This window comes from Zingiber officinale, chromosome 5B (assembly GCF_018446385.1).
Source record: "Zingiber officinale cultivar Zhangliang chromosome 5B, Zo_v1.1, whole genome shotgun sequence".
Taxonomy (NCBI): domain Eukaryota; kingdom Viridiplantae; phylum Streptophyta; class Magnoliopsida; order Zingiberales; family Zingiberaceae; genus Zingiber; species Zingiber officinale.
Genome location: NC_055995.1, coordinates 61,208,154 through 61,221,536, shown reverse-complemented (window position 1 = coordinate 61,221,536; position 13,383 = coordinate 61,208,154). Strand labels below are relative to the sequence as shown.

The window sequence follows — 13,383 nt, the reverse complement described above, 5'->3', positions numbered from 1 at the left end:
ATGTGATGTTTTAATTTTTTTACTCAAAAATATATTAAGAAGAGACTTCTAATTTAGCTTAAACAGAAAATTCATGATGATTTCCTTTATTAGATGATGTGACATATATCCTAGGGCATCCACATTGGTAGGTGTTATAATATCCACCATCTCATCAAAAAGTATGGGACCACATACCACATACACATTATATTAACACATTCATTATATCACATTCGTTTTAACATTAACCTTCATTATTTGTGGGGTACGTTGTCCATTCATTTTTATTTTTACTACAATTTTAATTGTATTTACATAATTTAAATAATTATTATTTAAAATAATTAATAATATTATTTTTAAATATATTATTTACGTAAAATTAAAATATATTTATTTAAACTTAAAATAAATAATAATATTAATAATTTTTAAAAAAATTAAAATATTATTATAAATTTGAAATGAAATAGTACAACATATAAAAAAAATTACACTTGCATAAACTTAAAATACAATACTTTCAAGGATTGTTATTGTATTGTGACCAAATATGTTCAACTAAGTCTGCACAAAGCTGGTGATGCACATGACTATCACGTAGTTCAGAATTTGTCCGGAGATAATCATGAAATCCTCGATTTGAACCTTGGATATGTTGTACAGGTTCATCACCTTCATCGTTGTTGTACCAATTTGTCACATGCTCTCCCTCATCTTCAATAATCATGTTGTGCAAAATAATACATGCTAACATAATATGCTTTAACTTTTTTCTGTACCAATAACGTGTTGGACCTTTGATAATTGCCCTTCGAGCTTGGAGCACCACAAATGCTCGTTCAACATCTTTTCTTGTTGCCTCTTGTCTTTCCTTAAACAACCACCTCTTGGGATCTTCCGGGCAAGGAAAAGCCTTCACGAAAGTAGCTCATTCCGGATATACTCCATCTATTAGATAATATCCCTTTGTATATTGAGTCCCGTTGACTGTGAAATTAATCTCCGGGGTATTTCCTTGCAAGACGTTATTGAATATGGGAGATTCGTACAACACATTAATATCATTATGTGAACTTGTGACACCAAAGAATGTATGTCATATCCACAAATTTTGAGACGCGACCGCTTTAAGTACGATTGTTGATGATCCATGACCTCTTGTAAACTAGCCTATCCAAGTAACTGGATAATTTTTCCATTCCCAATGCATGCAATCAAGGCTGCCCAACATTCCAGGGAAGTCGTGTCTCTCATTATGCATTTGAAGAAAACGTTGAACATCATCAGCATTCGGCCTTCTCAAATATCGATTACCAAATAGTTCAATCATATAACCACAGAACTTGAACAGACACTTGATGGCGGTTGATTCACCCATGCGTAGGTACTCATCAAGATGATCGGCTGGAACTCTAGACAATTGACGAATCACAACTGTGCATTTTTGTAGTGGTGACAAGCCTTTTCTTCTCACAGCATCATCCCTCTACTGAAAATACGAAGAACAACTTTCAAGTGCATTAACTATGTGATAAAATAAATCTCTTCGCATGCGAAATCGTCTTCAAAATATTTGATCTGGATACACCAGATTTGTGGAGAAATAATCATTGAAAAACCTTACATGTCTGGCTTCACGATTTCTTTGGATGAACTTTCTTCTTCGCAGCATCTCGTTATTACTTTGATATGCTTCAACTATTTGTCGACTTTGTTGAAGTATCAATGATATTAGCTCATTCCCTGGATCATAACCTTCGTCACCAACTTCAACTAGGACTTCGTTTTCACTTGTCAAGTCAGAACTGGTGCTACTTGAATATTGAGACATTTTGGAGGAAACTAATTCAAGTCTATATTTAGAATAAGAATTATAGAACACAAGGTGTCTATTTATTTTTTTCTTGTCAACAGATATATCCCAACGACTACTTTCTATTAATCAAATTGTATACATATTCAACGGCTATATTAATAGAATTATTCTCATTAATTGATTAATTGAAAATATATTCAACGGATACTTGTTTGGGTGGGCCGCCCAATTTATTTATTTCTTCTTTCTGAATAAAATATTTGATTCATTGAAAATTGTAATAATAAAAAATTAGACTAATTGAGGAGTACAATAATTAAAAGTTACATTAATTAAAAAGTACAATAATCGAAAATTACATTAATTGAAAGTACAATAATTGAAAATTACAATAAATGAAAATTACATATTCTATCTTCCCTTAATCTCTTGACATAGATGTTCATGGATGATTAATTGCTCCTCTGTCATTTGTGAAGTGTCCTTCGAAAGGATTGCATATTCTTTTAATTTAACTTTGGCTAAGGCAGCTTTTGTTTTCATCTCGGTAGCGTTTGCTTTCATCTCCTCAACTTTGAGTTGTTGTTTTTTCATTTCAACTTCAGCCATTTTTATGCTTGTATACTCAGTAAACTTTGTAAACATATTGTCCAAATTTATTGTCATACCTTCAATGCCCGATTTCATTTTGCCTTTTTCCTTTCTTTTTGCTGCCTTCTGACCCATTAGATGAGTTTCTTCTTCATTTAGGTTTACATGTACACTCGCTTCTTGGTTAGATGAGGCGTTGCTTGCCCCCGACTCTGAGATCCTTGCCTTCTTCGTGCCAACAAGGTGATCAACAGACTGTGGAGTAAAAATTGGACGATCTTTAATGATTCTCCATACATGCTCGAGATTAAATGCAATACTGTTATTTTCCTCGCGATACTTTTCATATGCAAGCCGTAATATGTCCTCATCACTATGGCCGCTACGATACGCACTATAAACACTATTATAATTTGTGTTGAAGTGATATACCTTTTTTTGTATGGTATTGTGCCAATGCGATCGTATGACACTAGCAATTCTATTGGGTGTACCTGGAGGATGATTCTCATTGTAGTAGCTTGCAATACGTCCCCTAAAAGCATTCACCTTCTGATCATTGCTGATGATTGGATCATCACTGATAGTAACAAATGATCTCGCTAAAATCTCATCTTCAATCTTACTCCATGTTAACCGCTTTCTTCTACCCACAGAGTCAGAATCCGCCTTCTCTAAATTTACGAGTTCAATTGGAGATTCACGGTCAGATAGTTGAGTCTCTAGAACAAAAGTCGGAGTAAGTAGTTCATTTCCGCCGGAGATGTAAAAGGCATACCGGTTGCATGTATGAATAATTTTGTGGATATGGATTATATGGATAATTTGGTAGATATAAACTGTATGGATTTGGTGGGTATGGATTATGTGGATAATTTTGTGGATATGAAAAATATGGATAATTTGGTGGAGTTTGTGAATTTTGAGAAGAAAGATTTTTTTCTCGCAATTTTTGATAATTCACAAAATTTCTAAAAAATTCTCGGTTATTTTTAACCATTCGGAGGAAAATAAGAGAAGAATTTTAGAGGAATTTAGGCGTTGAAAGATTGAAATAAGGTGATGAGCATTTATAGATGAAATTTTATATTTTTTTAAAAAAATTATCCGTTGATACTTGAAATAGCCATTGAAAAATTAAAATGATCCGTTACATTGATTAATATCCGTTGAAAAATTAAAAACTAAGAATTTTTTAAAACTATTCGTTAAAAAAATATTGAAAAATTATCCGTTATTTACTATCCGTTTAAATTATTTTTTAAAATTTTTTAATTTTCTTAATGCTCTGTTTACTCTGAAGCGCGGATGAAGAAGGAAAAATAATCTATAATGGAAAATTATCCTCGGAGGAAGAGAAGAGAAAGGGTGAAGAAATCTCTTCCTTTGCATGCTTGTTTATCTTGATAGAGGAAGGTGGATTCATGCATTGTAATTTTGTAAATAAAAAAGGGTACATGCGTCATTTTTTTAGGTACATGTTGTAATTTTATGAGTTAAAAAGGGCACATGCGTCATATTATTTTGGTATATAGTGTAATTTTGTGAATGAAAAGGGGTACATGTGTCATTTTTTCCATTCGTTGTTTTCCGTCCGATTTTGAGGTGATTGATTTTGGCTCCAAAATCATCCGTTGATGAATTATGTTTTTCTTCCATCTAAAAATTTTAATAAAGTAAACGACGAAAATTTTTTCACTGCGAAAATATTTCCTTAATTTTAGTTTCCGTTCTCCCAAGTAAACTGACCCTAAGAGAATATATATAAAGTTTGTGGTGGGCCACAAACTTGAATGTTTGTGATGGGCACACAAGGATTAAAAAAATGATAAAATATATATTGAATGTGTTCAATTCAATATATATTATAACTATTTTTATATGGCTTTTAATGTTCATAGAATGTTATAATACTTGATAATGCTCCAATTGAAATATATATTTTGTTATTTAGAAAAAATTGAATTAAAATTATTTTCGATTCAATTTAGAATTAAATCAAATATTTCAGCTTCTGGATTAAAAATAAATATTAATCGTAAATGACTTAAAACATTCAGAAAATCCGCCGTAAGAGACACGTGATAATCTATACGGCAAGGGTAGTAAGGTAATTTGCGTCGGACAGCAGAAATTAGGGTTCCTTGCCGCCTATTTAAGTCGCGCTGCCTTCGAATAGCCGCCGCTTTGCGAGATTGAGTCCCAAGCTGTTCCAAGATGGTATCCATGCTCTTCGGAAATTTCTTGTTCTAAGTTTTGTTTCTCATTTGTAGTTTTTGTTATGAAAAAAAATTCTATCGGGGATTTCGTGTCTATTTCTGTTTTGGATCACATTTTGTAAATTTTAGCTGTGTCGAATTGATGAATGAACTCGCTTGCTGTGGTTGGCGTCTCAAATTTTTTTAAGAGTTCTATTCAACTACTTCCAGAGGATCTTATCAACTGAATCTGCACAACTTTTTAAAATTTCAGTTTTTTTGCCATTTAGAAATGCGCATAGCCAATTTTTGTTTATCAGAAACGATTCTTTTCATGTGTCTAAGTTTCAAACGATGATTATTTGTTCATATGACGTGCAGCCAAAGCAGATCCACGAGATTAAGGATTTCCTGCTCACTGCGAGAAGGAAAGATGCACGATCCGTGAAGATTAAGAGAGGAAAGGATGTCGTCAAGTTCAAAGTTCGCTGCTCCAAGTACCTCTACACCCTCTGCGTGTTTGACTCTGAGAAGGCGAATAAGTTGAAGCAATCTCTTCCTCCAGGTTCGTTTTTGTATCAACTTTGTATGGCACTCATCTCAATTTTGGTTAACTTTCTGATACCTTTGATTGCTAGATCGTGAAGCTAAGTTGAAGAATTACTTACTTCCAATATACTGCTTTATTGGATGTGAATCTATCATTTTAATCATGATTGTGTATACATGAACAAACTGACAGTTTAAACAACTAGTAATCATCTGATCTTTCATCACCATTTTATTGACATGGAGTTCAAAATGCACATGAAGTCTTTGCGAGCCATTTTAACTGTTAGAAAAATATCATAACATCGAATCTATTTTCCCCTTTGATTTACATTGGGAAGAGTTTGTAGCATGATCAAATTCATAAGGTGAGCAATTTGGTTCGTGAGCTAATCAGCTAATGAGTAACCTTCTTTGAGTTGCAAGATTTATCTATATGTTTCTAGGACTCAGTTACAAGTATTAATAGGTGTTTGATAACTTAGTTTTGTCAATGCCGACAACTTGTTTGATATTTTGATGTTTGATTTATCATTTACAAATTATTCAAGAAACTAAGTTTATGTTCGCTAAGCCAGCTCGTCAAGCTACCACTACTGCTATAGTTTCTATATGTTTCTAGGACTCAGTTACAAGTATCCTACTCAAGTATTAATTGGTGTTCGATAACTTAGTTTTGTCAGTGCCCAACTCAGTGTTTGATATCTAGTTATGCTGTCTGGCTATATTTGATGTTCAATTTATCATTTACAAGTTATGCAACCAAGTAAGTTTACATTTGCTAAGCGAGCTCGTCAAGCTACCACCACGGGCTGTAGTTTATTTTGCTTGACTATTAATCTAGCTATTCAATATATATCATTGTCTAAAGGTTTTTTTACGCATTCAACTGGGATCAATATTTGTCCAGTGCGCTGGATCGTTGATTTATAAGTAGTGCTCAGTGTTGCAAGACAGTAAATTTGTGTGCTAAATCCACAGATCAAGCTGCCATTGATTCATTTGGTAACATTATTTGTTTTTGTTTATTTATTTTTGTAGGTTTGAGCGTGCAGGAGATTTGAAGATTAAGCTAGGTCTAGTAGCTTCTGAATCTATTTCACTTCAGCATAAAAGTTTTGTTAGTTTTTTATTGAATGGAATTGTCACTGTCCTTGTGTTTATGTAAGGATCATATTTAAGCAATTATGTTGCTGAAGGATTTCAAATGCATTTGCCTCTGGAATGTGCATGATTTACATTCAATTACTGTTGTTTTATGACATTTGTTGCAATTTATGAATGTTTGTCTTTTATGTTTATAAGTTTTTTCAGATTCACATATTTTAAATAATAATAATAATAATAATAATGATAAAGTTTATCTTACTCTGCGTAAAGAATTTGTTTAGAGTTTTATTTGGTATATACATTATTTTTTTCATGTGTGATTAAATTAAATAAAATTAAAACAATGTACATGTGTTCTTGCATTAACTTTTGAAACCTTATTATTAAAATATTCTTTAATGGATCTACATTTTTTAAATAATTTTATTTAAAAATTATTAAATTGTAATTTTTTTAATAAATTAGGTAAACTTTAAATGATTTTAAATAAACTTGTCAAATATACATTATTTTAAAAACAATATAATATATTAAAATACTAAAATAATATAAATTTTATGATTGAAATAAATATTTAACTAATTTATAAGAACATTGTTAGTTAAATTCGACAAAAAAAATTCTCATTTTAATAAAGAAGATGCTCGATAAATAAATAAAAGCCCAAATACAACTAAACTCAGCTTATTTACACCTCTAAGCGCATTAATCAATCTGGAAAATCATTATAGAAAATAAATAAATCGTTAAGAAAAAGCAGCAACAGACAAATATCGTTCAAACAATTGGCAAAATGCAAAACGATACTACTGATCGATGAACAATTACAAAATCAATCTTTCAACGATCAGCAAATTTTTTTAACTATTTTGATTCCAGTTTTCCACAAAAACTGCCGCATTGTCACTCATGCAACGAATTGATAATGGTTTTGGCTGGTAAGGCAGCATGCAAATCATCATTGAAGATTAGAGAACCAAAACACTCACATTGTGCCTCATTTTGAGGGCTTAGAAGTAGACGATCGCTTCTTTGAGGTGTTGACTTGGATGATTCTTGTATCTTCTCAGGCTCAATGGTTTTCTTCTTATCCTTCCGTTCCCTTTTCTTTAGAGCATGCATGTGAGCTTTAAGAACAGTTGCATAAGAAGCTTGGAATTTCTGGTATTCCTTCGCAGAAAGCTAAAGCTAGTAGAACATTTATGGGCAAAAAAACAGTAGTCATTCGAAAGCAACTATCATGAACTTAGCAAAGACTTAAGACTGGAATGTGTTTCAAGTTCTAGAAAGATAGAGATGGAAATGAGATTAAAAAGCTTAAGTAGCTAACAATTAAGAAAACACCACTTTGCAGGAGTATAATATCAGGGAGAAACTGATGTAAATCTCTGACATTGTCAAACGAGATGGAGCATAAAATTTCTAATCTGACACAATTCAAATTCTATATTTGATAATACTTACTGTGAGAAAAGCACTAATAAGAAGAATCAAAACCAGCTTTCTAACAACCACTGTTATTAAAAAAAACACGAGAAGAATCAAAGCTAACTTACTAATAACAACAGTTATGAAAAAATGTTTTCATGTGATTTTTCTGATCCTGTTGAGCCCAAATGAGTACTCAAACACAACCCAACAACATGAAAAAGTAAACACGGTTTAAATTTTTTTTTGTAATCTTTAGTTAAATGGCTGTATCCTAGCATCTTAATCTTGGATGCTACACTAACTTCAAATCCTAGTAAGTAACAAGAAATAAAATCGTTGATACTGACTTACACTGGGCTTTAAATGAATGCCTGTAGATTGAATATTTGGTCCCTAATAAAGTTAGGGCAGTAAATGCAATGTGGTATGCTACTAGGACTAAATGTAATTATTCGTTAATACTATGGTACAGAATGGTGGATGCATATCCATAAGCATACAATGAAAAGGGATTTTTCTTTTTTTTTTTCTTTCAAATTGCTTGTTATTCTAACATAGACATCAAATTAACAATGTATTATACTTGGTTTTACATATCTTTCAACCTTGTCCTTGGTAGCTAAGCCACTCTATTTCATTCACACAAAATTATCATCAGATAATCAAATGCAAAGCATCCTAATCCGTTAAAGATCTTGTGAAAAATTGATTTGAATGGAATTAACGGAAACTGCCAAAATCCCTATGCTCAGGAACAATGAATTGCACCAAGTAACCAGAAGGTTGAAAACTTGAAAAAAAAATGCTTCTTAAAGACGGTATGAAACAGAAAGTATATGCTTCATCACTGTTCATCCGTACAATTTTACAGACTCATCTTCAGGTGGAATGCAATTCAATGAACCGACACCAATCACACATTAGTAAATTTTTTTGAATGAAGTGAGATGAAATTTTGTTAGTTACAGGACTACAGGAAGAGCTGAACATTTCAATAGACCACATTAAATTTAGCAGAGGTAAAATAACATATGTATCCCTTAAATCTAATATTATGATAGCAAAAATTCATCTTCTCACAAGTAATATCACTCTTCTGTATATTTATGAATCTTTGAGCAAGTTACAAAAGTATGTCATAAAAATTACGAAGATTAGAGATAGATAAGAAAGAGCAAAAAACTTCCATCTTCAATACAATTTTCTTCAGAAGGTGACCTGTATATTGTATTTAAGTTTTAGATGCTCTAGCAGGAACAGTTGCCTGATCAGTGATTCGTATAAGGTATAATGTTCTCAAACATTTCAATTTCCAAGCTGCATTTCATTTTTCATTGAAATTAATAGACACTTGCCAATACTTCAAACTGAAATCCTAGAACATGTCCATCTGAACTAAACATTAATTTTTTCTTCAAATTAATAATAGCTGACACTAAGTTTGCTCATTTTATCCACTTCAATACATCTTCAGACTTTTAAACACATTGCTATCATAATACAATAATGACCTGATTCACTTCAAATCAACAAGGGAGAGAGCAGCTAGGACAATCCTAGCATTTGTTTGCTATTTGGCTTTGTCAGATATCAGAGGCAAAGATGTATAGAAGAAGAAAAGGAAGGTAGATAGAAAATAAGGAAGACACTGGTTAAAAACCTATAAATGCCATCGATGACTATTCTTACAATCAATAATCACCGCTCGTTAATGACAACCACAAATCCAGAGAGATTGATACAACAACAACCAAGTTTTATCTCACTAGATGGGGTCAACAAATGCAGAGAGATTGATATGGGATGAAAATAGTTGACAAAAGTGGTGAAAAGTCCTAGGTTCCAGTTTGGGTGTAGGTGTTTGAACAGTTGGATACTCCTGATGACTGCGATATATTATCTGTCCAAGAAAGAGAAGATCAAAGTGATGCGATCTTCAACATTTGGGAAGGAGAGGAAGATACCGGCGATCTACAAAGGTCAATCCAAACCCTTACCTTTTCTGAGAATCTTTTTATGCTTGGACAAATTGATGGAGGTTATAAACCCCAGATAAAAGTTACCGATGATCAGTATAATTGCCAACATGAGTGGCAAGCCAATGATAATATTTTTCCGCCACAACCAACAGTATGCACTGGATGCAAAAGGGAGACTCTAAAAAGAGCCAGAATACACTGCCCTAAGTGTTTAATCACTTCATGCAATCTATGTGGTCCTTATTATTTCGGTAAAAAAGTACCAGTTCTACTTGCTACTTCAGCATCATTTTTTCCTAATAAATTTTTACAGGAGCAACAAAGATATATCTCTTGGTGCGACACCGAAATAGAACGACTCCGGAAAGAAGTTGCCTATTATAAAGATATTTATGAACAATTAATATTGGAAAGAGATCTTCAGAAGGATTATGAGAAGTTAAACCAAGATGTTGTCATAACATCAGAAGAGGAAGCGGCTAATATGTTATATTCAGAAATAACTGAGAAGGTATCCTCAGCAGAAAAAGGCCCTCGATTGGTGAAAAACATGCTATACAATCTGCATGTGGAAATGGAGACTCCTGGAATTCCAAAGTTTTCATTAAAAGCAATATTAGATACAGGGGAAACCACACGCTGTGTTGATCAAAACTCTGTTCCAAAGGATGCGCGGGAAGAAAATACTTTCTTAGTACATTTTAGCGGGATAAATTCCTAGCAGACATCAAAGTTCAAAATCAAGCCTGCAAGAATGATGATTGGGGATAATCACTTTCATATCCCATATACATATAGTTTTCCTATGATTCTAGGAGATAAAATACAAATGATCATTGGATGCAATTTTATCAGGGCAATGAATGGCGGTGTCAGGAATGAAGGTAATGTTGTCACATTTTATAAAACCTGACAATTATCAATACTCTCCCTACTGCAGGAGCAGCCTCTGCTATTCAAGAACTTGATCTTGAAGAAGAAGAGTATTTACAGATTAAAGAAATTGTATATTATTCTATTGGGATGCCCTCAGGGACTTTCATTGAAAAATTTGGCCTATTATTAAAGGAATTACAAGATCAAGGTTTTATAGGGGAAAATCCTCTACAACACTGGTCCAAAAATAAGGTGCTATGTTATTTGGATATTAAGAACCCGGATTTCATCATAGAAGATCGGCCCATTAAGCACCTAACTCCTAATCAAAAGGCTACCTTCACAAAAGCACATTGAAGCATTATTAAAGTTAAAAATTATTCGGCCCAGCAAGAGTCATCACAGAATGACTGCTATTATAGTCAACTTCAGAACAACTATTGACCCGATAACTGGAAAAGAAGTAAAAGGTAAAGAACGGATGGTATTTAATTACAAAAGGCTAAACGATCTTACCAATAAAGACCAATACAGCCTGCCCGGGATCAATACTATCCTACAAAAGGTCAGTACTAGTACTATTTACTCAAAATTTGATTTAAAGAGTGACTTTCATCAAGTTGCAATGCATCCGGACTCTATTGAATGGACCGCTTTTTGGTCCCTGATGGCCTGTTTGAATGGTTGGTAATGTCATTCAAATTAAAAAACGCACCTGCTATTTTCCAAAGAAAAATGGATAACTGCTTCTGTTCCACAGAAGAATTTATTGCTGTATATATAGATGATATTCTGGTATTCTCCAAGAATGAAACAGAACACGCCAAGCATCTATAGATTATGCTTGATATATGTAAGCAGAATGGTCTAATTCTGAGCCCTTCAAAAATGAAGATTGCAATTCCAGAAATTGAATTCCTTGGAGCCATTCTGGGTAATCGAAAAATTAAGCTTCAACTACATATTATAACAAAGATTACAGAATTCCAGGACGAGGATTTAATGACAAAGAAGGGTATGCGATCATGGTTGGGCATCTTAAATTATGCAAGGAATTATATCCCTAACCTCGGAAGATTACTCGGACCCTTGTATGTAAAAACTAGTCCTACTGGAGATAAAAGGATGAACTAACTTCCAAGACTGGTCACTAGTTAAAAGGATTAAAGAAATAGTTCGTAATCTTCCACCACTTGAAGTTCCTCAAGAGGATTGTTTTATTGTTCTAGAAACTGACGGTTGTCTAGAAGGATGGGGCGACATATGTAAATGGAAGAAGTGCAAGTTTGATCCAAAATCATCTAAAAAAGTCTGTGCTTATTCCACTGGAAGTACTCCCCCATTAAGTCTACCATAGATGCTGAAATACATGTGGTGATGAATACGCTGGAAGCCCTAAAAATTTATTATCTGGATAAGAAAGAATTAGTCATCCATACTGACTGTCAAGCCATCATAAGCTTCTTTGGTAAAACGACTTCAAATAAATCATCCAGAATTTGATGGCTTGCCTTCACAGATTACATCACAGAAACTGGCATTCCTATTTCCTTTGAGCATATTAACGGCAAGGATAACCAACTAGCCGATGCTCTATCAAGACTAATAACTTCTCTTATTGTTTCAAAATGGTCGGAACAAATCCTTGGCGGATTAGAGTTAATTCCTCAAGCAATGAAGGAAGTTCAATCACAACCCAGCCAGGAAGCAGAGAAGGAGATTGTGAAAATTATCAACAACCTCTCCAGTTGGCTGAACAATACCAGAGATTACTGCAAAGGCAATATCCTATCTCTCTGGATGAAGATGAACGAATCCGGGAAGAACTTCACAAGCTCCAACAGCGAGCAACCGTTCAAGCAACAAACGCTTTACAACAGTTACGAATACTACAATCACTCAAGCTACGAGAATGTCAACACCTCAGTACCAAAGATAATTGGTGGTTCGGATGACACCCTATCACTAGGCAAGTAAACCACTAGCTGGAACAAGCTGCCAACCTACTAAATGATGCGGTACGACGAATGAATAACTTTAAGGTCTGAAGTGACCGGGAATCTTTACTTTATGTAAAGGAAGTGTGAACATGTCCTACTTTGTAAAATGTAATAAGCACTAGGTGTGTGAACATGTCCTACTTTATAAAAGTATGAGCTGTAAAGAATAAGCACTAGGTGTAATCTTTAACACCTCACGAGATTCGATCTTATCTGAGAAAAAGGCATCTCGACGATGGGGCCCTCAGAGCACCCGGAGAACCTTTTCCTTCTATATTTAAGACGAACCTCGTCTCCTTTGCAAGGCATTCAAGCTTACCTTGAGCCTTAGGAGAGTTATGAGTCCTGTAATCAGTTTGAAGTTTTTAATAAGAAGAGTCTGCTTGGAGTAAGTTCTAATTCTCCCCTTCTGCTTATCTCTTTTATTTTAAACTATTCCCCACCCCTCATTATCACTGGTATTAGAGCCTGGTTTCTTTTCTTGAATTGATAAAAGAACAAGTCTTACCTTGGCAATGATGGCAATAAGCCTAGATAAGCCCAAGCAAACACTTGTGTGAATCAAATTAGGAAGAGTACCTTCTCTCTTTTACTGTGGGATATTTTTATGAGTAATTATGTTATCACTAAGAACACTTCATCCTACCGAGATGCTTTGCAAGCCACCGAACCTATAGAACCACCTGCCGTAGGATTTTTCAAACCCAGTGATTACCAAAGCTCATCTTCCACACTCTCCACTATTATTAAACAAAATAATACCCAGATTCAGTTACTCTCCCAGATCACCGAAAGCTTGAAAGATATTCAGTCCGATATCAAAACAATCTTAGAAAAAGGAAAGCAAA

At 33.7% G+C, this 13,383-nt stretch overlaps 2 protein-coding genes across 2 annotated transcripts; one reads left to right on the top strand and one right to left on the bottom strand.

Moving 5' to 3' along the window:
* Positions 1 to 2,212: 2,212 nt before the first annotated feature.
* LOC121986668 (glutathione S-transferase T3-like) lies at positions 2,213 to 3,023 on the bottom strand. Its single transcript, XM_042540622.1, has 2 exons — positions 3,019 to 3,023; positions 2,213 to 2,972 (listed from the first exon to the last, which is right to left on the bottom strand). Exons 1-2 carry the CDS (start codon positions 3,021 to 3,023, stop codon positions 2,213 to 2,215), a joined length of 765 nt encoding a protein of 254 aa, XP_042396556.1.
* A 1,488-nt stretch (positions 3,024 to 4,511) lies between these two features.
* Positions 4,512 to 6,351, top strand: LOC121984437 (60S ribosomal protein L38). Its single transcript, XM_042537365.1, has 3 exons — positions 4,512 to 4,612; positions 4,972 to 5,155; positions 6,181 to 6,351. Exons 1-3 carry the CDS (start codon positions 4,610 to 4,612, stop codon positions 6,201 to 6,203), a joined length of 210 nt encoding a protein of 69 aa, XP_042393299.1. The 5' UTR covers positions 4,512 to 4,609; the 3' UTR covers positions 6,204 to 6,351.
* The last annotated feature ends 7,032 nt before the right edge of the window (positions 6,352 to 13,383 follow it).